We start from the raw sequence: 24,728 nt of genomic DNA, 5'->3' as shown, positions 1-24,728 counted from the left end.
TAAGTTTGGTCCACATTTTGAGGACATAAAAAAAAAATTTTTTTTAATGTTTATTTATTTAAAAAAACTAAGAGAGAGAGAGCATGAGCAGGGGGAGGGGCAGAGAGAAAGGGAGACACAGAATCTGAAGCAGGCTCCAGGCTCTGAGCTGTCAGCACAGGGCCTGACGCGGGGCTCGAACTCACGGAGTGTGAGATCATGACGTGAGCTGAAGTCGGACGCTCAACCGACTGAGCCACCCGGGCGCCCCATTATTTATTTACTTTTTGAGAGAGAAAGCAAACAAGCCAGGGAGTGGCAGAGAGAGAGAGAGAGAGAGAGAGAGAGAGAGAGAGAGAATCCCAAGCAGGCTCCACTCTGTAAGCACAGAGCCCGACGCGGGGCTCTAACCTACGCACTGTGAGATCATGACCTGAGCCGAAACTAAGAGTTGGGTGTTTAACCGACTGAGCCACCCCGGCGCCCCTGAGGACATTATTTAAAACCACCACAAAAATGAAGTTAAATTCAGTTATAGAGCGATAAAGTCATGTTTCTGCAGACTTCGGTTGTGACTGTGTATGTTTAGACGTGTTACATCCAACCTGTATGGTTCTTGGATCTGACCTTTTCCGTCCGCTTCCTTTGTGTGGGCCACCATCACCCCTCACTGAGACCCTGTTACAGCCTCGCAACTGTCAGGATTTTTCTGCCTCCAGTCTGTTTTCCACTCCGGGGCCAGAGCACATTCCTTCCAAAATGCCGACAAACCCCATCGCTCTCCAGCTCAAAACTAGTCGGTGGCGTCCTTTTTGTTTTTATTGACATACAATTCACGTATCATGAAACTCACCATTTTAAAGTATACAACTCGGTGGGTTTTTGTATTGTCACAGAATTGTGGAGCTATCAGCAGAATCAATCTTAGGACACGTTCCTCACCCCCGAAAGAGACCGGGTTCCCGTTTGAAGCCATCTTTTTAGTCCCTGTTCCTCGGCCACCACTCGTCAACTTTCTGTCTCTGTGGATTTGCCTACTCTGGGCGTTTCATCTGATTGTAATCCCATAATATATGGCCTTTTATGTGAATTCTTTCTCTCTGCATATTTTCAAGGCTCATCTGTATCATAGTATGTATCAATACTTCATTCCTTTTTATGGCTAAATAAAATAAAATGGCTGTTTTGTGGCTAAAGCATATTTGGTTTATCTCTTCATCAATTTAGGGACACTTGGATTGTTTCCATTCGTTGACCATTATGAATAATGCTGTATGAATATTAGTGTACAAGGTATATATAGACATATATTTTCAGCTTGCGTAGGCGGGTATTTTGGATTAAAGTTGCTGAGTCATATGGGAACCCCGCCATCCTAGTGGGTGTCGTGCCTGTCTCATTGTGTGTGCATGTGTGTCTTTTAAGTTTGGTTTTATTTATTTATTTATTTATTTATTTATTTATTTATTTATTTATTTTTAAAGTTTATTTATTCTAGCAGAGACCTTGCAAGCGGGGCAGGGGCAGAGAGAGACAGGGGGACAGAGGATCCGAAGCGGGCTCAGTGCCGACAGCAGTGAGCCCGACACAGGGCTTGAACCCATGAACTGTGAGATCATGGCCTGAGCTGAGGTTGGATGCTCAACCAACTGAGCCACCCAGGTGCCCCTGGGTTTATTTTCGAGGGAGAGATAGAGAGCAAGTGGGGGCGGGGCAGGGAGAGAGGGAGACAGAATCCCAAGCAGGCTCTCTGCTCTCAGCCCAGAGCCCGGTGCGGGCCTGGAGCTCACAAACTGTGAGATCATGACCTGAGCCGAAACCATCTATCTGTGGGTGTTCAAGTGTATCTATTGTGTATACCAGAGCCTTACCAATGGCTTCTTTTTACTCACAGAATGCATTCCAGTCCCCTTCGTCTGGCCTACAAGGCCCTTGCTGATCTAACCTGGTTTCTTTTATTTGGTTCCATCCCCTTCCACTTCCTTCCTTTCTTTCACGGCTAACCTTTTTTTTTTTATGTTTATTTTTGAGAGAGAGAGAGAGAGCATGAGCAGGTAAGGGCAGAGAGAGGGAGACAGAGGATGCAAAGTGCCCTCCAGGCTGACAGCAGAGAGCCGATGTGGAGCTTGAACTCACGAATGCGAGATTGTGACCTGAGCCAAAGTTGGTCGCTTAACTGACTGAGCCACCCAGGTGCCCACTGCTAACCTTTTTGTCACTTGCTCGTCCAAGAAGTGTTCTCTATCACAACTAGCTTTTTGCAGAGAGTGTTCCCTCTGCCAGGACACTATTCCCCCTTCTTGCCTGGTTAACATCTACTCATCCTCTACTTAAGGTCCCTCCCTGAGGGCTAAAAAGATGGTGATTGCAGGCAGGTTCGGTGGCTGAGTGTTAGTACAGGTTCCAGCCTCTGAGGGGATTCTAGTGATGTGCTGATGGTAACGAGGTCTAAGGCTCTAACAAGAAAGCTCTTTGTTTCTAGGGTTGCAGTAGCAAAGTACCAAAAACTAGGTGGCTTACAACTTCTGGAGGCCAGAAGTCTGAAATCAAGGTGACAGTAGGGTCATGCTCTCTCTGAGGTTCTAGAGAAGAATTGGTTTCATGACACTCTCCTAGCTTCCAGTGGTTTCTGGCAATCGGTGGTGTTCCTTGGCTTATAGACTCGTCATTCCTATCTTAGTCTTCACATGGCATTCTGTCCCGTGTGTCTCTATTTCCTGATTTCCTTCTTCAAAGGACATCGGTCATACTGGATTTAGGGTCTACCTAATCCAGTGTGAGTTCATCTTAACATGATTACAACTGCAATCATGTTTATTTTCAAATAAAGTTCACGTTCACAAGTTCTGGGTAGACACGAATTTTGGGGGGACAATATTCAATCCACTACATTCCACCTTGTAGTCTCCCCAAATTCTTACCTGTCTCATATGAAAAAGACATTCACCCTATCTCACCATTCTCAAAAGTCTTAACCACTCTATCATGAACTCTAAAATCTCCTCTAAATATTATCAACCCAAGGGGCACCTGGGTGGCTCAGTCACTTAAGTGTCCGACTTTGGCTCAGGTCACGATCTCGCGGTCCGTGAGCTGGAGCCCTGCATCGGGCTCTGTGCTAATGGCTCAGAGCCTGAAGCCTGCTTCGGATTCTGTGTCTCCATCTCTCACCCTGTCCCTCCACCACTCATGCCCTCTCTCTCTCTCTCTCTCTCAAAATAAATAAATAAACATTAAAAACATAGTGTAAATATTATCAACTCAAAAAAGTTCCATATCTCGTCAAGTAGTAAGTCATTTACATTGAGCGTGGATGGGGCTCTGTGCATGAGCCTTCCTGGGGCCGAATTGCCCTCCATCTGTGGACATGTGAGACTAGAACACAAGTTATCTGTGTCCGAAGTTTCTCCACAGGTCCTTCCTAGATAATCACACCTCTATTCCCAACATCTGATGAGACGGGTAATTGAATCCATAGGTCACATACCTAAGCTCTTTAGCAAAAGTTGTTCAGTCATACCCTTGGCCCTATCTCTGGAGCACAGTATTTAGATAGGATGAGAATTTTCCACATCAAATGCTAGTTCCTTTTTTTTTTTTAAATATTTTAAAAATATTTATTTTTGAAAGAGAGAGGGCAAACAAGGGAGGGGCAGAGAGAGAGGGAGACACAGAATCTGAAGGAGGCTCTAGGCTCCAAGCTGTCAGCACAGAGCCCAAGGTGGGGCTCGAACTCATAAATGGTGAGATCATGACCTGAGGGGAGATCATGACCTGAGCCGAAGTCAGACGCCCAACGGACTGAACCACATAGGAGCCCCCTGGTTCCTTTTTGCTTAACAATCCATTTTTCAGTTTCTCTCTTTCCTCTCACGTTTTGATATAAATGATATGGAAAATCCAGGCCATGGATCCATACTTTGTGTGAAAAATCTCTCTCCTAGCTATCCAAGTTCTACTTCCTAACCAATGGTAGAACACAAATTGACAAGGATTTCTTTATAACAAGAGTCGTCTTTCCTCCAGCGTCCAGTAACATGAGCTGGACACCAGAAGCACCTTTAGCATTCACAGGATAGCAGTCTTCTGTTCGTGACAACATATGTGTTCTCTAAGACGATGCAAGTTTTCTCTAAAGCTCTTCTCATTTCTTTCTGAGCTATCTCCAGAATCCCTTTGAACGTCCCTATGTCTACCAACAGCCTCTTCCAGCCAGTCTAGATTTTTTCCTACCATAAACCTCAGAATTCTTCTAGCCTCTACCCATTACCCAATTCCAAAGCCACTTCCACATTTTTAGGTGTTTCTTTCAACAGTGACCCCCCTCCCTCATACCAAAATGTCTCTCAGCTTCCTAGGGCCGTAGTAACAGAGTACCAAAAACTCGATGGCTTAAAACAACAGGAATTTGTTTTGGCAGTTCTGAAGGCCAGAGCCCCCAAATCAGAGGTGCCTGGGTGGCTCAGTGGGTTAAGACTCTGACTCTTGATCTCAGTTCAGGTCATGAGCTCCTGGTTCGTGAGTTCGAGCTGTGAGTCGGGCTTTGCCATAACAGCGTAGAGCCTGCTTGGGATCTGTCTCTTTCTCGCCCTGCCCCTCCACCGCTCTCTCTCTCTCTCTCTCTCTCTTAAAATAAATAAATAAACTTAAAAGAAAAAATAGAGCCTCAAATCAAGGTGACAGCAGAGTCATGCTCCCTCCAAGGTTCTAGAGAAGAATCTGTTCCTTGCCTCTCTCCTAGCTTTCGGTGGTGTCCCACAATCCTTGGTGTTCCTTGGCTTGTGGAGTCATCACTCTGGTCTGCCTCTGTCTCCACATGGTATTCTCCCCTGTATGTCTCTGCTTCCAAATTTCCTTTTCCTTAAAAGGACAGCAGTCATATTGGATTTAGGGCCCACCCTATTCCCAGTATGACCTCATCTTAACTAATTACATGTGCAAAGGACTTATTTCCAAACAAGGTCATATTCATAGGTACTAGGCGGGTGTGAATTTTGAGGGGATACCGTTCAACCCAGTACAGGAGACAATCCCTGTTCTCAGGGAGCCAACAGTTGAGTGGAAGTGGGGGCAGAGATATGAAAAGGTGTGATACAGTAATGGGGAGAAGGGCACGTTGGAGCAGAGAGCTTCTGCGGGGAGGGGTGTGGGAGGAGGGGGGAAGGAGGACATCTGAACCACACCTCCCAGGGGATAGGAGTTGGCAAGGGAAAGGAGGTGAGGCCGGCTCTCCAGGCAGCAGAAACAGCGTGAGTAAAGTCACGGAGAGCTGGCTCAGGGTGTGCAGTGAACTACCAAGAGTTGTGACGTTGGAGAATGAGGTAGGGGCCAGGAAGTGAAGAGACGAGGCTGGAGTTGTAAGCAGTGTTGGTGTGGCTTGCCTTGTACATCATGGGCGTTATTCTTAGGGGACTGGAAGCTGAAAGGTTTTAGGCAGGAAAATGATAGGACCAAATATGTCTAGAATGATGGTTGGCATCCGGGTGGCATGGGTGGGAGGTGGCCAGCTGCAATGGACTGAATGTTGTCTCCCCCTCAGACACATGTGTTGAATTCCTAGCCCCCCACAGTGTGATGGCATTAGGGGGTGGGGCCTTTGGCAGGCGATCAGGTCATGAGGATGGGGTCCTCATGATGGGATTGGCGCCCTCCTAAAAGGAACCTAGAGATGTCTCTTTTCCTCTTTTCTGGCTGACCATGCTGCTCCAGCCTCTAGAACTGTTGAGACATGAATTTCTGTTGTTTCTAAGCCCCCCAGTCCACGGTACTCTGTTATAGCAGCCTGATCAGACTGAGACACCAGCCGAGTGGTTACAGGTTATTGCTAGTTCCGGCCCGAGATGTGAACTGTCAAGTGTTGATGTGGCTCTCGGCCGGTTTGCACAGACTGTTCCTCCAGAGAGAAACACCACGGATCTGCACCACAAACTCCGTTTTGCAGGTAGAACTTGACCTTCATAAAAGGAAAGCGGAGAAAGACACCAGAAATCGTTTTCCAAGAGCAAAGGTTGGATTTCCAGAGGATCTGAAGTCAAGAGCATCGGCCCAGTTGCCTGTCAGAAATCTGGATGATTCTTGGCTCCTCTCTCTCTCACCCTCCAAGGTCTGTCCTCCTGTAGGATTTGACCCACTTGTCCACTAAGTTTTCCTCCTAATTAGCTTCCCAGTCTACCCCCTGATCTCTTTCCCTTGGGATGCTGTCTCTTTCTTGCTCTGCCCCCCTCCCTCCACTGTCTCTCACAACAGGCCAAGGATCGCTGAATGAAGTCACAGACAGATGTAAAATGGGTCCATCCACCCGGCAGTAATCAATAGCACTCCAGGGAACACCAGTTGCATTTTTAATGACAATGAGTATTTGCATTATTACCAGTTTTCTACAACTTCCAGAGCTGTAAAACACCTCAAAGACAATGAAAGGTTGTAAACACACACACACACACACACACACACACACACACACACACACACACACGTGTGCTGGTCAGGACACCCAATAATCTTTTCGGTCCATTTCAGTCTTTCACAGTGTTTCCCTACAGAGTGGATCGGTGAATCAATGAAAGCAGTTGTCCAGGCCGCGGCAGGACATGCCCACTCCCCAGCCGTCCCTAATGTCATCTCATTTGGACTGCTTTTTTTTTTTTTTTTAAAGTAGGCTCCAAGCCCAGCGTGGAGCCGAGCCAATGTGGGGCTTGAACTCACGGCCCTAGGATCAAGCTCTGAGCTGAGATCAAGGGTGAGACGCTTAACCAACTGAGCCACCCAGGCACCCCCTGGACTGCGCTTTTACATGCCTCACTCTGCTGCTCCCAACTGGGGGTGCTCCCTCAGCCTGGCCCCTAGGACTTTCAACTCCCACCCGCAGGGATACTAACATTCATATTCACAGCTGCCTTTGAATGGAATATCTCCGTTGCCCAGACTGGAGGAAAGAAGGTTGCATTAAAATGTCCTAAAAGGAGGGGGACCTCACATGCTGAGTAGCTCATAGCAAGGGCACAGGTGGACGGGGGAGAAGAAAACCCTGTGATCCTTGGACACCCTAGCCGCTCACAATTGGCACTGGCCCATGGAAGATCTCCTTAGCCCAAGAAAGTGGGTGCACTCTACAGTCCTACTGGAAAGGGGCGTCCCCAGGCTGCTTAGACCCCAAGGGCTCCTTTGCTAAGTGGGCGCTATTGAAGAGTTTCAACTCTTACCAGAAACTGCACCTGACAGGGACAGAGTACAAGAGGAAGAAGAGGAGTGTGGAGGAGGTTCCCACTGGAAACGTCAATGGAAAGCAAGCCCTGGGACGTCTCGATGCCAGGAAGAGCCCAGCTAGCTCGTTGGGTGGTTCTCCTGGGCCCTCCGTTCCCCGGAGTGCTTTGCGGGTGGTATCTGAGGCCCTCTGCCTCTCCCTCCACAGGCTGCCTTGCGTGAGCTCATCCTTCCTCCCCATGGCTTTAATTACCATCCATAGGCCCGTGACCGCCTCTCCAGTGCGGGCTTGTCTCCAGAGCTGCAGAACCGCACCCCGACACATGTACACTTATGCACAGCTCTCTCATTGGCGCCTCAAAGGCACCTCCACCTCCACGTGGGCAAATGCGAACACATCGTAAACACCCCCTCCCCGCCTTCCTGATGGCCACTACCTCAGTGAACATCAGTGACAGTGACAGTTGCCTGTCAGAAATCTGGATGATTCTTGGCCCCTCTCTCTCTCTCACCCTCCAAGGTGGGTCCTCCTGTAGGATTTGACCCACTTGTCCACTAAGTTTTCCCCCCTAATTAGCTTCCCAGTCTACCCCCTGATCGCCTTCCCTCGGGCCTCCATGCTAAGGTGGGGGTGCCCTTCCTCTGTTCCAGCCTCTTCCCAGGCTCCCTGCCTCCGGGCCGGCTCTGGCCTGCTGGTCAGCTCAGCTGGTCTGGGCGCTGCACCTGCCTCTGCTTTCTGCCTGGTATATTCCCCATCCTTCAAGGTTCTCTTAGCCTCGCCTCTTTGAAGATGAGTGTCATAGTTAAAGGGGGTGGTTCTGGAGCCAACAGACTGGTTTCAAATCCACACATCACCGTGTAGTAGCTCTGTGACACTGGGCAGATTTCTTAACTGCACACTGAGCCTCAGTTCCTCCCTGTGTAAACAACGGTCACTGTGTCACAGATTGTTGTGAATCGAGCGTGTGTCTCTAGCTGCTTTTGCATTCTAGGGAAAGGCGCTAACCGTTGGCGGGGAGACAGGGATCCTTGTTTAGGAAAAGGACCCTTCTGACTGTGACAGATAACGCTCTCCAGCCAGCCCTCACCCCCAGAGGAAGATGCAGAAAGAGTGCGAAACAAGTGGGGCAGGTGTGAGGGAGCCCAGCGGCTGGACTGGAGGCTGGAGGATAGAGGCTGGAGACACCTCCGGAGGTGTGGAGGGCAGGAGAGGGACTTGGAGGACAGGAGGTCTGGCTTTTAAATTTCGAGCTGTTTGCTAGGCTTAGAAAACTTCCAGCTCTTCCCCAGTTACTCCCAACTTTCGGTAGAATTCTCTTAGGTTCTGCTTTATGTCAGTAACGTTTGTGGGGGTGGGGGGGGGGGAGGGGGAAATGAAGGAAAAGGCAGAAAACACTGCCCGGTCTTCCAGGAAGCTTTCCTGGATTCTCCCTGCCCCCACCCCAGGTCTGGTTTCAGAATCCCCACTTCTGCAGGTCAATGTGAAGACAAAAAAAGCAGAGACTCCGGAGCACAGAGCAAGATTGAGAAAGAAGAGGAAATCAGAGTGAGAGGGAATCAAGAAAATGCCGGGTCATTCCTGGCAATTCTCAGGAATCTTGGAGAGCGTGTGGCGTGGGACCACGTTTGCCTGAATATTAAAGGAAAGAATGATTCCAAAACCCTTAAAAGGGCTTCAAGGGAGCATGTGGATCATTCAGAATTCAACTAATGTAAACTAATGTACCCAAAGCTCCCAGCACTGGGCCCAACACATTCGGCACCCTTAGAAATTTAGGAGTTTCTATTTTTTAGAAAAACCATTGTAATGTCCTATTTTCTATAGAGCAAGGACACAAAGATCTTAGAAGTGAGGTGGGCACACGCCTGCAGGAGCCTCCTTGTATTGTCTCTTGTCACCCAGCCTCCCTGACAACTCTCCCCAAGCAAGGGATGGTCTCACTGTATCTGGAAATGTCCATTTTTGTTGTTACTATTAACTATAACTATTAACTGACTATAGTTAAAGCTGCTATTATTTTTAGTAACACCACTCTTCTTCCTCTGTGTTCCCAAGAGCATGGAGTGTCTGTCTCCGCTCCTCTGCTGCTGGGTGCCAATCTTAAATTACTATTTTTCTACTTAGGCATAGGAAAGCTGGCTGATTTTCACGTGGGGTTTATGCAAACGGAATTACTATTTTTTGGTTCCGTCATACATTCTGTCTCCTTCCTCCAATTATGTCATAAACTCTTTGAATCAGAAATCGAATGGACAGTTCTCTTTCGTTCCTTTTGTTTTGGGCACAATAGGGGCTCCATAGATGTCTGTTGGTACAGTGGGTGTTAATTCCAGCCCCGGCTGGGCCGAGAGCCCACGCTTGGGCAGAAGAGGACTGGGATTGGCCCAGAAGCCCCTGCTTTGGCTTTGCCTGTGCTTTTTATTTATTTTTTATTATTTTAAAAAATATTTATTTATTTATTTATTTATTTATTTATTTATTTTTTAAATGTTTATTTATTTTTGAGAGAGACAGAGACAGAATGTGAGTGGGTTAGGGGCAGAGAGAGGGGGAGACACAGAAATCCGAAGCAGGCTCCAGGCTCCTAGCTGTCAGCACAGAGCCCGATGTGGGGCTCGAACTCACGAGCTGTGAGATCATGACCTGAGCCGAAGTCGGATGCTCAACCCACTGACCCACCCAGGCGCCCCTGCCTGTGCTTTTTTAAAAAAAACTAATTTTTTTTTTAACATTTATTTATTTTTTGAGAGACAGAGAGAGAGTGTGTGTCGGTGGGGGAGGCAGGGAGAGAGAGGGAGACACAGCATCCGAAGCAGGCTCCAGGCTCTGAGCTGTCAGCACAGAGCCCGACACGGGGCTCAAACTCACAGATCGCGAGATCAATGACCTGAGCTGAAGTGGCGCTTAACTGACTGATCCACCCAGGCGCCCCTAAAAAAAATTTTTTTTAATGTTTATTCATTTTTGAGAGACAGAAACAGAGCATGAGTGCGGGAGGGGTAGAGAGGAAGAGAGGGAGACACGGAATCCGAAGCAGCCTCCAGGCTCTGAGCCATCAGCACAGAGCCCAACGCGGGCTCGAACTCAACGAGCTCTGAGTTCATGACCTGAGCTGAAGTCGGAGGCTCAACCCACTGAGCCACCCAGGTGCCCCTGCCTGTGCTTTAAAAAAAAATTTTTTTTTTAACATTTATTTATTTTTTGAGGGACAGAGAGAGAGTGTGTGGGGGAGAAGCAGAGAGAGAGAGGGAGACACAGAATCTGAAGCAGGCTCCAGGCTCCGAGCCATCAGCACAGAGCCCGACGCGGGGCTCGAACTCACGAGCTGTGAGATCGGGACCTGAGCTGAAGTCAGATGCATAACCTATTGAACCACCCGGGCACCCTGCCTATGTTTTTAATCCAGTCTCTCGAGACAGTCTGAACTGCCCAGATGCAGTGGTGAAGGAGACTGATCATCTCTCTTCTCTCCATCACCCCTTTCCCTCCTTCCTAACTCAAAACCTGATTTTAAGCAAGTCCCCATGCATCAAAGGGAGAATCAGAACTGGCTAAGGAGTCGTAGTGAGCCCATTTCCCTTTCCAATGAATGATTTAGGCAAGGACCCGGCCACCTGACACAATTGTAGCCACGGAGGTGGAGGAGAAGCCCAGGGGCTTCTGGGAAAGATTCCCTCCCTTTTAAAAAGAGGAAGAGCTGGCCTCTTTTTCTGTTAGAAGTTTGAGCCTGGATGTGATGCTTAGAGCTGGGGCAGCTATCTTGTGACTGTGAGTGGACCTGACTTGAAGGCAAGTACGTAGACTGAGGCTAACTGGGGCAGAAATATATAAAAACAAAATAAAACCAATAAACACCCAAGCAGGCAAGGAAACAAGCTGGGCACATTGATGTCGTTACTGAATAGCTAAGTTAACCAGCTGTGGGGCCGGGTCAACCAACTTCAGCAAATCCCCAAAGTTGTTAACCTCATTTTTTTTTTTTTTGAAGTTGATTTATTTATTTTAAGAGAGAAAGAGAGAGGCAGAGAGACAGAGAATCCCAAGCAACCTCCCTGCTGTCAGCACAGAGCCTGATGTGGGGCTTGAACCCATGAACGGTGATCATGACCTGAGTCAAAACCAAGAGTCAGATGCTTCACGGACTGAGCCACCCGGGCGCCCCAGTTAACCTCATTTGAAACGTGCTGTCGATGCAACAGTTTACGTGAACGGCAACCGAGCCGGGAATTGCTAATCCCAAATGTGTGTGACTGAGGTTTGAACCTACATAAAGGACAACACATTCAACTCTGTTAAATGTAATTCAGGGGTTTTGTTTTAACCTTACATCTTTCACAGACCTTTTGGATTACCAGTTTAACTACAGAATAATTTCTAATTCCTTTCAGCTCTGTTTCTTTCGATGTGCACAATTTCTGCATTCAAAGAAACCACGAGGAAGTTGGAACTGGGCCAACGAGAGGGTTCTGTAAAACGACGCTGCGCTCCTTAGGGCACCGCGGTACTGACCTTGGAGCCCACCTAGCCGTGCCACGCAGCCCATTCCTCTCTGTCCCGTACATGTTTGGACAAACGCCCTGTTGAAATCAGAGTGGAGGGATTACGGTACAGTGATCCACCCTGCCTTGTGATAAAAAAAATTGCACGAAGGTTAGCAGGACGTAGGCTGGGGCCGGGGTTATGAGCTTCTCTGAACTTCAAGTCTGTGGCCCTTCTGCACACCTCTTGTCTCTGGGTTCTGGTTTGGGCATGAGGACTGGGTTCTGGCTGGTGGGGGGTGAGGGGGTCAGGCCAGGGGAAGCCGGCTGGAAATGTGGATGATGGCATGAACTGCTTTTCTTGTCAACGGCCAGAAAGGCTGTATCGGCCCCAGCTCCTTCTTAGGCCTTTTTACCTATACACTCCCTTCTGCTGTCCTGACCTTCGGCAGGGCCTTTCTCCTCCAGAGCTTCCTGAGCCTCCGGCAGGGTTGGCTCCATCCTTTACTGATCCCCACAACAAATCTTGGGTGGCAGGCGGGCTCTTGAGAGGGAAAGTATTGGTGGGGAGGATGAAGGCCCCCTCAAGCCTCTTCAGCCCATGGATTGGGGATGAGATGGGGAATCTGGGAGAGGAGTTTCTCCTAGCTAGAAGGTGGAGGCTTTCCTAAGCTGCCCTGGGGGTGACCCGTTCCTGCCCCCCACCCATCACTGTTCACGCAAGCCGGTCTGATCTGGCATCCGCTGGGCCTCGTTGGCCCAGGAGCAAGGAAAAGGCAGACCCGGGGATCGGAGACGGCTGCCTCTTGGTCTGGTGCCCTGGGGACTGTGTCTACCAGGCCACGCGGCTTCCTTCCTCCCCCTGCTCACCCAGGGCCCTACCTGTGGGCAGTTGCGAGTAGTGAGGACAGATGGCCACCTTGTGGGGGCCCTGCCCAGATGTCCCCAGGGCCCTCTCCGTCAATGGTACATGGCTTGCTCTGGCCAGGCCCAAGAGTCTGGAAGGTGGGAACTTCTCCCTGTCACTTCCTGGGTTGTCTCTTCCCCAGTCTAAGGAGAACCAGTTGGCACAGGACTGGCCTAAAAGCTGTGTAAGTTTCCCGCCGGAAGACCTCATGATCTGGGAACCCCCAGGCCTCTTGGACCTCTCAATTCCTGAAGGTGGGCAAGGGGACCTGACCAGACAGAGGTGACTGAGGCTCTGAGTGGCCAGCGGAAGCCATGGTCCGGTCTGAGTTGTTTGGCCCTTTTAGGGGATCAGCCTGTGATGCCTGAGATGATGGGCAGCGGGAAGCAGGAGCTTGGTATTTGAGTGTGGAGGTGATTTGAGGGGTTCTGGAAAGCTGGGGGAGCTTCCTCGTGGGGCTAGAGCTCCGGAAGCTTCAGTGACAGGATGAGGTAGTGGGGTACCTCATCCTGGGGTACCACAGGATGTGTGGTAGTGGGGAGGCATGCACACCTGCACACCCACTCACTCTTAGCCAGATCCATGCACATCCATGATGGGGTGCGGTTTATAATCGTTCACTCTCAAGTTCACCCCTGTTCCCTCATGTGTGGGGCTGGAGGGAAGTGGAATCTCAGGGCTCTGTGGGTCTGGGCGGAGAGGACTGGGATGCAAGGTGAGGCTTCTGTCCTGGGCTGTCCTAAAGCAGCAGCTGTGGGCCAGGGTGCGTATGGAGAGGGGACCGTGTCCTCTATATGGATGGCCATTAGAGGCAGGTGCTGAGCCCAGGGAGGCCAGTGAAGAGGCTGGAGGAAGTGGCCGCAGGTGTGACAGGTGGGCAGCTAGCAACAGGAGGTGGTCTTCCCAGATGTAACGGTGGCTCTGGAGGGCTCGGGGCCTGGCAGGTCTGATCCTGGGGTATCTAGGGAAAGCGGGGAGAGGTGGAGGGGGTGCAGAGGAAGGGAACCGGTAGAATGATGGCTACCAAATGGCACCTCACAGTCCATCTTCTCCCCTCTGTCGGCTCCATCCATGTCCCTGAGCCTGGCGGGGATGTCTCAGGGACCCCAGGTACCCAACACCCATATCCTACTGTCACTTCCCTGGGCGCAGCTCACCCGGGTGAGACTGGGGCACGTTTCCTGGGCTATCCAGCAGGGGGAGCTCCATCCCACCAACCCGGTTTCGTAGGGTCTGGCAGTGAGAGCCAGGGCAGCCAAGACAGCTGAGGCCAGAGTGCTTCTGCCTAATGAGTGGAGGAGCCTGGCAGGCTCTGGGGAAGGCTTCCCCTCCCTCTCTGCCCCTGGCCCGCTTGCCCTGTCTGGCCTGTGCGGCTCCTGGCCTCCCGTGATATTAAACATAAGACTCAGGCCATTTGGCTCCCAAGACCCTTCCAGGTGTGGACCTGGGTCTCCTACTCTTCCAGGTCTAGAGAGAAGGAAAGAACACCTGAGGTGGTGAGGTGTCCCGGGAGCAAAGGCTGTCCTTGGGAAGGGAAGGGAAGACTCAAATCAGAAGGCCTGGGAGGGGGCGCCTGGGTGGCTCAATCAGTTAAGCATCTGACTTCCATTCAGGTCGTGATCTCACGGTTCACGAGTTCGAGCCCCGCATTGGGCTCTCCGCTGTCAGCACAGAGCCCGCTTTAGATCCTCTGTCCCTCCCCTGCTCATGCTCTCAAAAATAAACATTAAAAAAAAAAAAAGGCAGCCTGGGAGGGGGGTGGGGCTCAGGCCTGGGGGCTCCCAATCTGTGCCCCTCAGGGCAGCGCTCTACCCTCCACTTGCCCACCCCGCCCTGCGTCTGGCCACATTTGGGTAGTGGCCACTCGGGGCTCAACTAATGAGGCTGCCCTGGGGCCTGGAATTCGGGGAGCAGGAACTTTTCTTGCCCGCCTCATCACCCTGAACATCCCGTGGGCCCACTTCAGAAGTGTCCGTTGCTGAATGTGCCCGCTGAGGAGAGGGGCAGAGGCCAGACCCTTTGGCGGTGCCGCTGTGTGTAGATCGGTGCGGCGGCCCCTAGCTGCATGTGTCTGTTAAGGTTGGAACGAAGTTGGAGTAACGTCACAATGAGGAACAGTACGCAGCCAGTGGCTGTGTACTGGAAAGCACAGGTGTGGAACTCGTCCCCTAGCACAGGCTGCTGGGCACCTCTGGCCCAGCCCTCGACACCTAGGGGACCCTGGTGTGTGTATGGGGGCAGGCAAGGGAGGGCTTGCCGAGCCAGGAAGCTGGGAAGGAGGAGGTCGCTTTTCTCAGTGTGTCGGGGGGCCGGTGATCCGGAGGGTGGGATGCTGCCTTGGGGAGCCCTGGGACTGGGGGTATAAACGGGGGCAGACGTGTAGGGTGGGGCCAGTGCTGGGCAGTGGGGAGGGGGCGGAAGAGTCCCGGGCCGTGGGGCAGGCCGGCGGCACAGAGCCTGACCTGTGTTCCTTGGCTCCGAGCTCCCATATGCCCGTTTCCAACCTGGGGAGAATCGTCCCCATCAGATGGTACACGGGAACAGGGGGCAGGCCCATTCCTCTCCCGAGCCTCGGTTGCTTCCTGGTGAAACCGGACCAGCAGAGGCTCCGGCAGGGATGCTGAGTGGCCACAGCTGCCGGCTGTCGAAGCAGTGTGGGCTGAAGATCGGCTTCTAGTCTCCTGGTCCTGAGGGGCTCAGAAAGCCTGGAGTTCTACCTCCTCGGTTCTTTAAAATTATAATGTATGCACAGTCTGCAGCCAAAGGGGGATTTGAAGCAGCTCACCCCTTATTTTACAAATGAGAAAACAAGCTTCAGGAGGTTTAGGGACTTACTCAAGTCACGTCCTCCTTGGAGTTCTCTGATGTTCAGAGCCAAGAAAAGTTTCATAAATGCAGCCCTGGCCTCTTAGCCCCACCTCCCACCCCATCTAGACGCCATCATCCCCTTGAGGGATGTGGGGCTGGGCCCAGGCTGAGAGCAAGGACGCGGGCCGGAGGCTGGGGAGAAGGGGCTGCCTGGGCAGGAGAGCCCAGGCTGGAGACAAAGCCGAGGAGGCTTCCAAGTGGCCGCCTCATGCTCTTGAGGCCCCGGCCGGCCGGTGAGCGGGATCCAGATGGAGTGGTTCCTTCGGGGCCCAAAACTGAGATGCTTGGACCCCTGTCTTTTGAGGTAGCAGCAGGCCTCACTCCCTGGACACCTCTGTTCTCATTTCTACATTTTCTCATCTCTGGAGGATTTTGTAATAGCAGCAATAGTCAAAGCAACAATTTATTGAGCACCTACTATTCTAAGACAGGCCTAGTGCTAGATATTTACCTGAATTTCCTCCTTTAATCCATTTGATAGTCCTGTAAGATGAATGATAGCCCATTTAAAAAATTTTTTTTTACTGTTTATTTATTTTTGAGACAGAGACAGAGCGTGAACAGGGGAGGGGCAGAGAGAGAGGGAGACACAGAATCGGAAGCAGGCTCCAGGCTCTGAGCTGTCAGCACAGAGCCCGATGCGGGGCTCGAACCCACAAACTGTGAGATCATGACCTGAGCCGAAGTTGGACGCTCAACTGACTGAGCCACCCAGGCGCCCCTACGATAGCCCATTTAGACAATGTAGCTGTGTGTCAGAGAGGTTCGGTGACCCGCCCAAGGTCACACAGCCAGTAAGGGGCTCACTGTATTGGGTTTCCACTAGTTTTTTGAATCCCAAGTGCTGGGAACTTTCCAACAAACACAGCAGCCTTTCCAGCATGGGGCTCTGGCCGAGAATGTGCTTCCTGGGGTGCTGGGATGTGGGACTCTGGCCTGTCAGGGAGAGTTATGGTCTAAGGGGGGGTGCTCCTGGCAGAGCCTGGTCTTTGATGGGGGAACCCAGCTTTGATCTCCTTTTGAAGTCCTGGCCTCTGGAGCCGGCAGCTTTAGTGGGGTGAGCTCCAGGAAGGGGGAGATGAAAGGGCGGGAGAAGCTGGGGTGGGAGAGAGAAGGGAAGGTTGGGGGAGGGGGCAGTGAGGAACAGATGTGTGAATGAGAACCGGGAAGAGAGGAGCTGGTGGACGGGACAGTGAAAGGCTGGTGGGGAGGAGACACTGTGGGGGAGCCCAAACCAGAGACGCTGGGGGCAGACAGAGACTGGCCAGGCCCGGGGCCGGAGAAAGGGCAAAAAGGCTGAGTTTGCCTGAGGACTGGGGAGGGAGGCCTGGGAAGGGGGTGCGGGCCGTGGGGCCCCAGGTTTTGGCCTCTTCTGCCCACTGCCCCTCACCCGCCGTGCCCCCTTCTCCCAGGGGAGGCACCTCTCTCTGGGTACTTCTGTCACTGGCTGATTGTTGGTTTAATGATCCAGAGGTTCCAACACGTTTCTGGCCTCGTGGAGGGCATCAAATGGTCCAAGGGGATGGGGTGAGGGGGAGGTGAGGTGCTCACCCCTGGGCTTCTGGGGTTCATGGCCCAGGCCCGCTGTGAGGGGGAGGGTCTGCCCGAGTGGCTGTGCACCTGTTCCTGTCTGACATCCCAGTTCCTCCTTCGGGGCTGCTCAAGCTGGCAAGTGAGAACACGTGGTGGGAAGGGGCCAGGCGCCGGGGGCTGGGGGTTGGGAGCCAGCCAATTCCCCAGCTGAACAGCCTCCTTCTCCCCCCAGACCCGCAGCTTAGAGCCCGGCCCTGCCCTGTGCCTTCTGTTTCCCAGAACCTGGCCCGGCACCTTTCAGACCCAAACAGGGTCCCCTCCCACAGTGGGATCCAGGCGACACTCCTTAGCTCTGCTGGCAGTGGGAATGTTGGCTGGGGGGGGGGGGAGAGGGGAGGGGCGGCAAGTGAGAGCTGATGAGGGAGGTGGCACAACCTCTCCCTGTCCTGGGTTTCTGCCAGGAGCACCCAGGATTATAACCGCCCCAATTCCCTGTGCTTCAGAGGGGCTGGGACGGCTTCCAAATTAGGATTTATGGGATTAATGCCTTTTTTTTTTCCTGCCCCCTCCCCACCCAAGCCGGTCTCTCTCTCACTACGCCCTCCTCCTCCCTGTGGGCCTCCCGGGGCCCAGACCTCACAGGAAGGCTCTGAAGTAGCCCTCTCATTATGCCCGCAGCACCCCTTCCTCGGTGGGGTGGACAAGTCAGAGGAGGGAGATGGCCGATTACAATGCCAGGATCTCCAAAGACGGCTGTACGGGGGCCTTTGGGAAGACTGCGTCCCTTTGGGTCCTTGTCCTTCCCACACTAATGCGGGGTTTGGGGCTAGGCGAAATTCTGTCTGTAGAGGTGGCTGGGGATGGCTGATGTCTTGCAGGAGTGCACGGGGGTGTTGAGAGGCAGGGGGGTGGAGGACAACGGGGTTGGCTAGGGAGCAGAGTCCTGGCCCTTCTGGGTCCCGAGACGCAGTGGAGTAAATGTGCCGTGGGGGCCACCAGTGAGTCCCTCCTGGGTCCTACCCCCTCCAGTGTCAGCCCTCAGCGGCCTTGTGGGACTTTTCTCACACTCAGCACTGCCATCTCTCTCCCGGCTAATCCTGACCTTCTCCATCATGTCTCTTTCTCTGTCCTCCCCGACCCTGTGCATCCCCACACCAGCCCGTAGCGCAGGGCCTCGAGCTCAGATTTCCTCACCTGCTGCTGGAGCAGTGAACCCTTGGATCTGAGTCTCCAGCCCTGGGATTCTAGCTTCTTAGTTTGAGGGGTCCTGAGCTTCCTTTAACCTCTCAGGGAGGCTCACGTGTTTGGTGACTTTCCTTATTGTCTCTCTGATTCTCTGCTCTGTGACCTCCATGTAACTCCAGGATCCAGGCTGCAGAGAGAGCCCTGCTCACCACCCCCTGCAGAGCCCAGCAGTTCCTCTTTCAGTCCAGGAGCTCAGGACCCTCCCCTCTGCCGGGAGCCCCCTGGCAGGACCTTGCTTTGGGCGGGAATCTCTGAACCCTGAGCCCTTAGCACAGTGCCTGGCACAGAGCAGATGTTCAGTAAAGGTTGGTTGAATCCAGCTGCTCAACTGAGCCAAGAGAGGTCAAGAGGAGATGTGAGCATGCAGCCTTGACCTTGGGGGCCCCGTGATTAGAAAATAAAGTGGAGCACCCAGGTGCCGGGTGAGGGCTAAGAGGTCACCCGTGATGTCGGCAGTGAGGCAGCCGCTGGGAGAAGTGTATCCCTATTGGAGCCACAGAAGGATAATTGGGGACCGTTGGAGCAGGAAGGAGCCCTAACGATTCTTGGTTCCAACCTCCTTGTTTCACAGATGGGGGAAACTGAGTCTCCAAGGGGGGAAATTATGTGCACGAGGTAACACAGTAAACTCACGGCAGAAATGGGACTACGTTGCAGACCTCCCAACCCCTGGGGCAGGTGCCTTCTGCACCTGTCTGGCCCACCTCCCCTCCCCTTTTTGTCACAGTTTCTCTCCAGCCCTCCATGCGTTTGTCTCACTGGGAAGAGTGAGGAGGGCCGAATGTACCTGTTGCCCAGAGGTAGGGATGGGTGGCTAGGGGTCATGTGCTAGGGTGGGCTCAGCTGGATGGTGGCATATTCCACAACCTCTCCAGGCCCTGGCACGGTCGTCCATGACCCTGGCACCAGTTCCAGGGCTGAGGTGTCCAGTTCTGCATAGCGGAGATCAGGGTCCGTTAGGCCAGAGCCCTAGAGATGAGGCAGAGGTGCAGGAGGGGGCGAGGTGGGTAAGGGCAGGGACAGAGTGCCTCAGGGCCAGGCATCGGGATGAGATGGGGAGGTGTGGGGGGTGAGGTGGGTGCATGGGGAAGAAGAAGGGGCCGTGGAAAATTGTGAGGTATGGAGGGAGAGAGAGAACCAGAAAAACAATCTATCAGTGGCAAGAGAGAAAACAGGGGTTGGCAAAAGCGTTTACAAAACTGGTCACAAAGCATTTATGTGCTGCTCTGCGAAGCTGTCTCTACCACCTGTAGATCACTGGAGGGCTCTGGGGTGAGTGGAGGCAGAGTGGGTCCTGCCCCCAGCCCCCCTGTGCTTGGCTCCGGGAGATTATTTTGGCCAACCCTCTCATTTTGCGGAGGGCGGAGACTGAGGCCCACAGAGGGGAAGCGATGTGCCTGAGGTTACAGGGAAGATACTGGCAGAGCTGTGGGGCCATCAAATGAAACCTGAAGTCAGAAGACCTGGCTTTGAACTTCAGCTGGGCTTCTTGCCGCGGCCGGTCAAGTAGGCGAGCCAACTGAGCCTAGTTTTTCATTTGTAAAACAGGGGACGAAAATTTTACGTGAACTAGCACTATCATGGAAACCTAGGGCTCCAGCTCGTACCTGAGCTCTGCAAGGGGCCACTGCATTACTTCTGACTCTTACTTGGATTGGGGGGTTATTAGAACAAGAGTCACCTGAGGGCAGGGGCTGCTGCTCTACTGTTTACTCCCGCTGTGGCTGGGCCGGGCCCCTCCCTCTCTCTCTCACCTGGCCTTGGTTTCCCCTTCAGCAAGATCAAAGGGTCTCTCGGTGACTTCTGAGGCCCTGCCAGCTCTTAGCCCTGGAGCTTGCCTCACCAGCGCCTCCTCCTAAGCTCAGTGCCAGTGTTGAAGCAGACAGACAGATGGTCCCGTCAGCGGAACAGGGGTGGAGGAAGAGGTGACTTTCCCAGGGCCTGCAGGGCAGGAGCCTGGGGGCAAGGTGGAGGGCTCTGCTCCATGGGAGGCCGACCCCCTGTGACCTAGGCTGGTGCCTGTTTTCTTTTCCTTGGCTGGGCTGCTTGCATGGCAGGAAGGCTGAGTGTCCTGATTTCATCTGCCTTTCAGCAACGCCCATCCCGTGCCCATCGGTGACCATCGTCAGGGACACACGGCAGGGCTAAGATTAGAGCAATTAGCTCCTGATTTCCCAGAAGTGAAACTGACACCCTAGCGCCTTTCCTTCTGCAGCCCCCAGTGTTTCCAGAGCCTGCCTGGAGGTGAGGGAGGACGTTGAGGGCACAGGAGGCTAGAGGCAGAAGGAAGGGGGGGCGAGGCTGAAGAGACAGGAGGTCTGGCTCCCAAGCCCTGAGCTGGAGGGCCGGGAAGGTGGGCTCGAGGCAAGCAGGGCAGTGTGTGAGCAGCAGCTGCTGAGAGGAAGGGGTCTCCTGGAGGCAGTGCAGACTCGCCTCATCCCCGAGAGCCCCCGAGGCCAGAGGAGCTGGGACTCCACAAGTGGGGACTCCCCCAGATGGGAGGGGTGGCCGCCTCCCCGGATGGTGTGAACGCCATCCTGCGGAGGCAGGCGATGGACACATCGATGGTGTCCTCATTCCACACGCCAGCGGTGCCGCGGGATGAATGGACCCTGCCTCCTGTCCTTCCCGTCATCATGAAGATGCCTAGGGATGGGTGCTTCAGGTGGGTGGGAGCCCGGGCGCATTCCCACCGAGGCCGTCTGCTCAGAGACCAGCATGTCCACAGAACTTCTCTGTGTGGACCCTTCCCGACCGAGTGCCGTCTGTTTGGGGCAGCCTTGGCTCTGATCCCCACAGAGGCCTGGGAGATTGGGGGTGATGGCGAGAGGTGGTTCCGGGCCATCTCACCCAGGGGGGTGGAGGGGAGCTCTCCAGTTCTGGGTTCCGGGGGGCGGGGAGAGGTCCCCTGGAAACCCTGGATGCTTCGCCTTCAGCCTTGATAGAACTTTCTCAAAGATGCAAAGAGCAGTGACCTGAGCCCCGCCTGGCAAGAGCACCTTGTAGGCCTGGCCCTGGCCACCAGCCTGTCCCGGAAGGCACACGCCTCCCGGGATGAGTTCGGAGAACTGATAGCTGTCATACCCTGAGATGGCCTCTGGGAAACCTGACCACCGGCTCCATTCCGAGGTCACCCCAAGGTCATCCATGCCCGGGACGTCCCATACTCCGTTTTGTCTGAAACTGTAGCAGCCCTGGAAATACACTACTCGGGTCCGCCGTGGGGAACACTGCTGGGTGACAGCTGTCACCTGCCGGATCCACCGTGGCATTTGTGGTGAGCGCGCTTTCCCTGCTGTTCCTGTCCCTGAGCAGCAGGGCCAGGTGCTGGCGTAGGCCGTTCTGGCAGGACTTCTCCGACTCCGGCTGGAGGGTTCCCCACGGGCCCAGCGGCAGCTTTCACAGAGCTGTGCCGCAGCCTGAGATTTGTCCCACGTGCTCCGCCCTTCTTCCCCACTCCTTCCTCAGGGCCGGACCTGTGTTGAGGCCAGACCTGCCTTCTGTCCCCTCTGCTTTGGCCTCCAGAGGCCTTCCCTCCCAGGGAAGCTCTCGTCCATCACATCTTGTCATCTCTTCCAGGAGGCCTCGAACTAGCACCGGCGACACCGGGAACGGTCTGAGAAGGATAGGTGGCAACAGGTAACCTGGGCATTGGGGCCTGGCAGCAAGGAGGACCCACCGCAGGTGGAAAGTAGGCCACAGAGCCTGGTGGTAACGCTCTCACCCGTGAGGACCTGGGAGAAGCGCCCTGGCGGAGGGGATGCTCTGTCAGGCTCGGTGATTCAGCCGCTGGAGACGTGCAGGAAGCAGTGTCAGGGAAGTGATGGACTTGGCTGGTTATTTGGTGATGTTGGCACTTAGGGATAATGAGAAGCTGGGAGTCACCGACAGCGAGGGGCTCAATGTGAGAGCCGGAGGCCCTTGTAGGGGGTGATAGAGAGGCCCCACCTCCACCTGCAGCCGACCCAGCAGCGGGGCAGATCCAGGATTTGAGAATAAGCATCATCACAGAGCGCCAGAGATGCTTGGCTAAGCCAGGTGTATTATTCTAGGGCTCCGGCTGGGAAAATCTGGAACTCGGGAACTGAGGTGACAGTAAATGGATGTGTCCCCTCAGAGCACGCAGGTGGCCCACCCATCCCCGGCAAGAGTGAGCACCATTCCAGGCCGGAAGACGCTGCGGGGGTCTTCCCCCTGCAAGGCAACAGGTGCCTCCCTCGGGAGCTGCCCCACCTCTGTTCTGGGCTGCCAGGCTGATAACTGAAGATAAAGTCTGGAGTGACCCAGCTGGGGACAGCTGGCCTGATGAAAGAGGAGAGATGCCACCCAGGGAGAATGCGGTGGCAGGAATTAACTGGCATGTCCCGGCAGAAACCAGGCTAGCGCTCCTGGGTTGGATTTGGAGGGTTCTGGATCAAAGGGGCCAGAACCAAGGCTGGATAGGCAAGAATGCTTTTACTTGGGGGTGTCTTCGCAGGACATGGGCTTCAACGCCCTGGCAAGGACCTCAGAGAACAGGGCACATTCATTGCTAGGGGGCATGGCATTTGACGTGCTCATATCTCATTGGACCCTTGGTCTGCGGGACAAGAGCCAGGTGGAAACCTCTGGAAATGCCCCCACCAGCCAAGAGGGCAAGTCAAAAGTGATGTCATTGCTGAGGTCGGGGAGAGACTAATGCTGTCATTACAGCCCAGAAGGATACAGGGGTGGTCTCTGTCTTAGTTCCGTTTAACCCATAGTCTCTGCCCTACAGAAACTGGATGGAGCCCAGAGAAGGATTGTTGACTACCAGAGGCTTAACTGAATGGCAGCCCCATTTGTAGCTGCCGGACCATCCAAATGCCAGCAGAAGGGCTAGCTCGGTGGCAATACTTTGAAAGCCTCCATAGGGTGCTGTGTCCCCAGCAGGGAAATACATGGGTCCGGAGACCCAAGGGAAAACAGGGGTGGCCCCACTGACCATCACTCCCAGTGGCCCAGTGGGGGAAGCTGTGTTTCCCAGCCTCACAACCGTGGGCCCTGGAGGGCAGAGGGCCCCACTGCACATTGAGCTCAGGCTACTACCGGGGCACTTGCCTGCTGGTGTTCAGGCACCCTTCTTGGTGGAGCCCTTCTTGCTGGAGCGAATTGGCTCTGATCGGCAGGAGGAGGCGGGGCTGCTGTCACACAGGGAGGGATAGGTGCAGGGCACAGGGGACTACTGGGGCTTCTACTTTAATGGTGAATGGACACATGCAATGGCCCCGGCTGAGCAGGGTGTGCTGGTCAAGGGCTCAGACCCCTCAGGAATGAAGATTTGGGTCATAGCACTGGGAAAGCCACCGAGACCTGCTGAGGCGGTAGCTGAGGGAGAGGAATCTAGAAGGGGTGTGGAAAGGACAGATGCGTACCAGCTGTGACCCTGAGATCTTCTGGAGCAACAGGGGTTACGTCCCTCAGGAAGAGGGGCCCGCGTGGCACGGAGCAGACCTCCGTGGTGCCAGGGTGGACCATGGCGGCCGTGGACATGCGCCACTCAGGGCTGCTGTGGGCAGTGTGGCTGACGCAGCCGGAGCTGGATCCCTCACCGTGTCTGTGCTGAGGTCACAGCCCTCCGGCTGCTCCCACCAAGGACTGAGCATGGCGGGGATCCCGTGCGGGACCGTTCCTGCGGGGGCAGGACTTTGCTAGCAGTGAATGAGTGACTGTGGCTCCAGGACTCTGTGGCCTGCCCCAAACTTTTGTAGAACGTGAGGCCAGCCGAGACTCTTCCCACCCAACCCTCCTTCCTTCCCCACCCCCTTCCCAGGTGTCAGGCCTGCAGCAGGGGCTGACAACTCTCCCTGCCTGCTCCCTCCTTGGTCCCTCACAGCTGCCCTCCCCCCCCACCCCCCACTGCATCTAATCCCATCTGGGTGGCTCCTTCTTGAGAGACACAGTAGTTTCAGTACTCCGTCCCTCCAAAGGTCGTTGTGTCCAGTCTTCTGCTCTGAGCCTGGGCTTTGTCTCTCCTTCGAGACAAGGCAATGTCTCCTCCTCTTGGCTCTCCTAGAGTTCGTGGCTCTGCTCTGGAGCCTCTGGGAGTCCTTCCTGAGTTCTAGCCTCCGGAGCCACCAAGCTCTTCAAATGGTACCTGCCACGTGAGTAGACTCCTAGCCCAGGAACCTTGATAGAAATTGAGGGCTGTGTTGCCATCTTGGTCAGTGCCCTTGGGTGTGTGTGCAGCACGGGGACTGGGCCGCCCAGGCTCTAGTTGCTGGGCCCCTGGACCCCCTGCAGCCCTCTCTCTCTCCTCCCCAGCCTGCTTCTGCGAACAGTGCATGCTCTCTGCCTGGCTCCCTCTCACCACTTGTTGGGAAGGAGAATTGATGACGACATCAATAATGTGACTTGTATACAAGCTGCACTGCCAACAGGCCAGAGCGCCGGGGATAAATCCTCTCCCGGCCCGGTAATTGCTCTGTGAGCCAAAAGGAATTACACTTCTTTTGGCGACAACACCACTGCCTCCCCGGGACACCAGAGTTGACCT

General features: G+C 53.9%; 1 protein-coding gene and 1 long non-coding RNA gene across 2 annotated transcripts in view; one reads left to right on the top strand and one right to left on the bottom strand.

Annotated features, from left to right (window-relative positions):
• Positions 1-24,728, top strand: part of LOC147576927 (uncharacterized) — a 253,624-nt gene that overhangs the window by 204,050 nt on the left and 24,846 nt on the right. The window lies entirely within an intron of this gene.
• Positions 17,819-24,728, bottom strand: part of NECTIN1 (nectin cell adhesion molecule 1) — a 93,970-nt gene continuing 87,060 nt past the window's right edge. Inside the window, exon 9 of the mRNA XM_086678875.1 lies at positions 17,819-19,183. Coding sequence (XP_086535001.1) covers positions 19,043-19,183 — 141 coding nt within the window. The 3' untranslated portion in view covers positions 17,819-19,042. The remainder of the gene's footprint in view (positions 19,184-24,728) is intronic.

The sequence above is a fragment of the Puma concolor genome, chromosome D1 (assembly GCF_028749965.1).
Source record: "Puma concolor isolate L17-30 chromosome D1, mPumCon1.1.hap2, whole genome shotgun sequence".
NCBI lineage: Eukaryota > Metazoa > Chordata > Mammalia > Carnivora > Felidae > Puma > Puma concolor.
The sequence above is the reverse complement of the archived record's forward strand: the minus strand, read 5'-3'. Positions and strand labels throughout refer to the sequence as shown.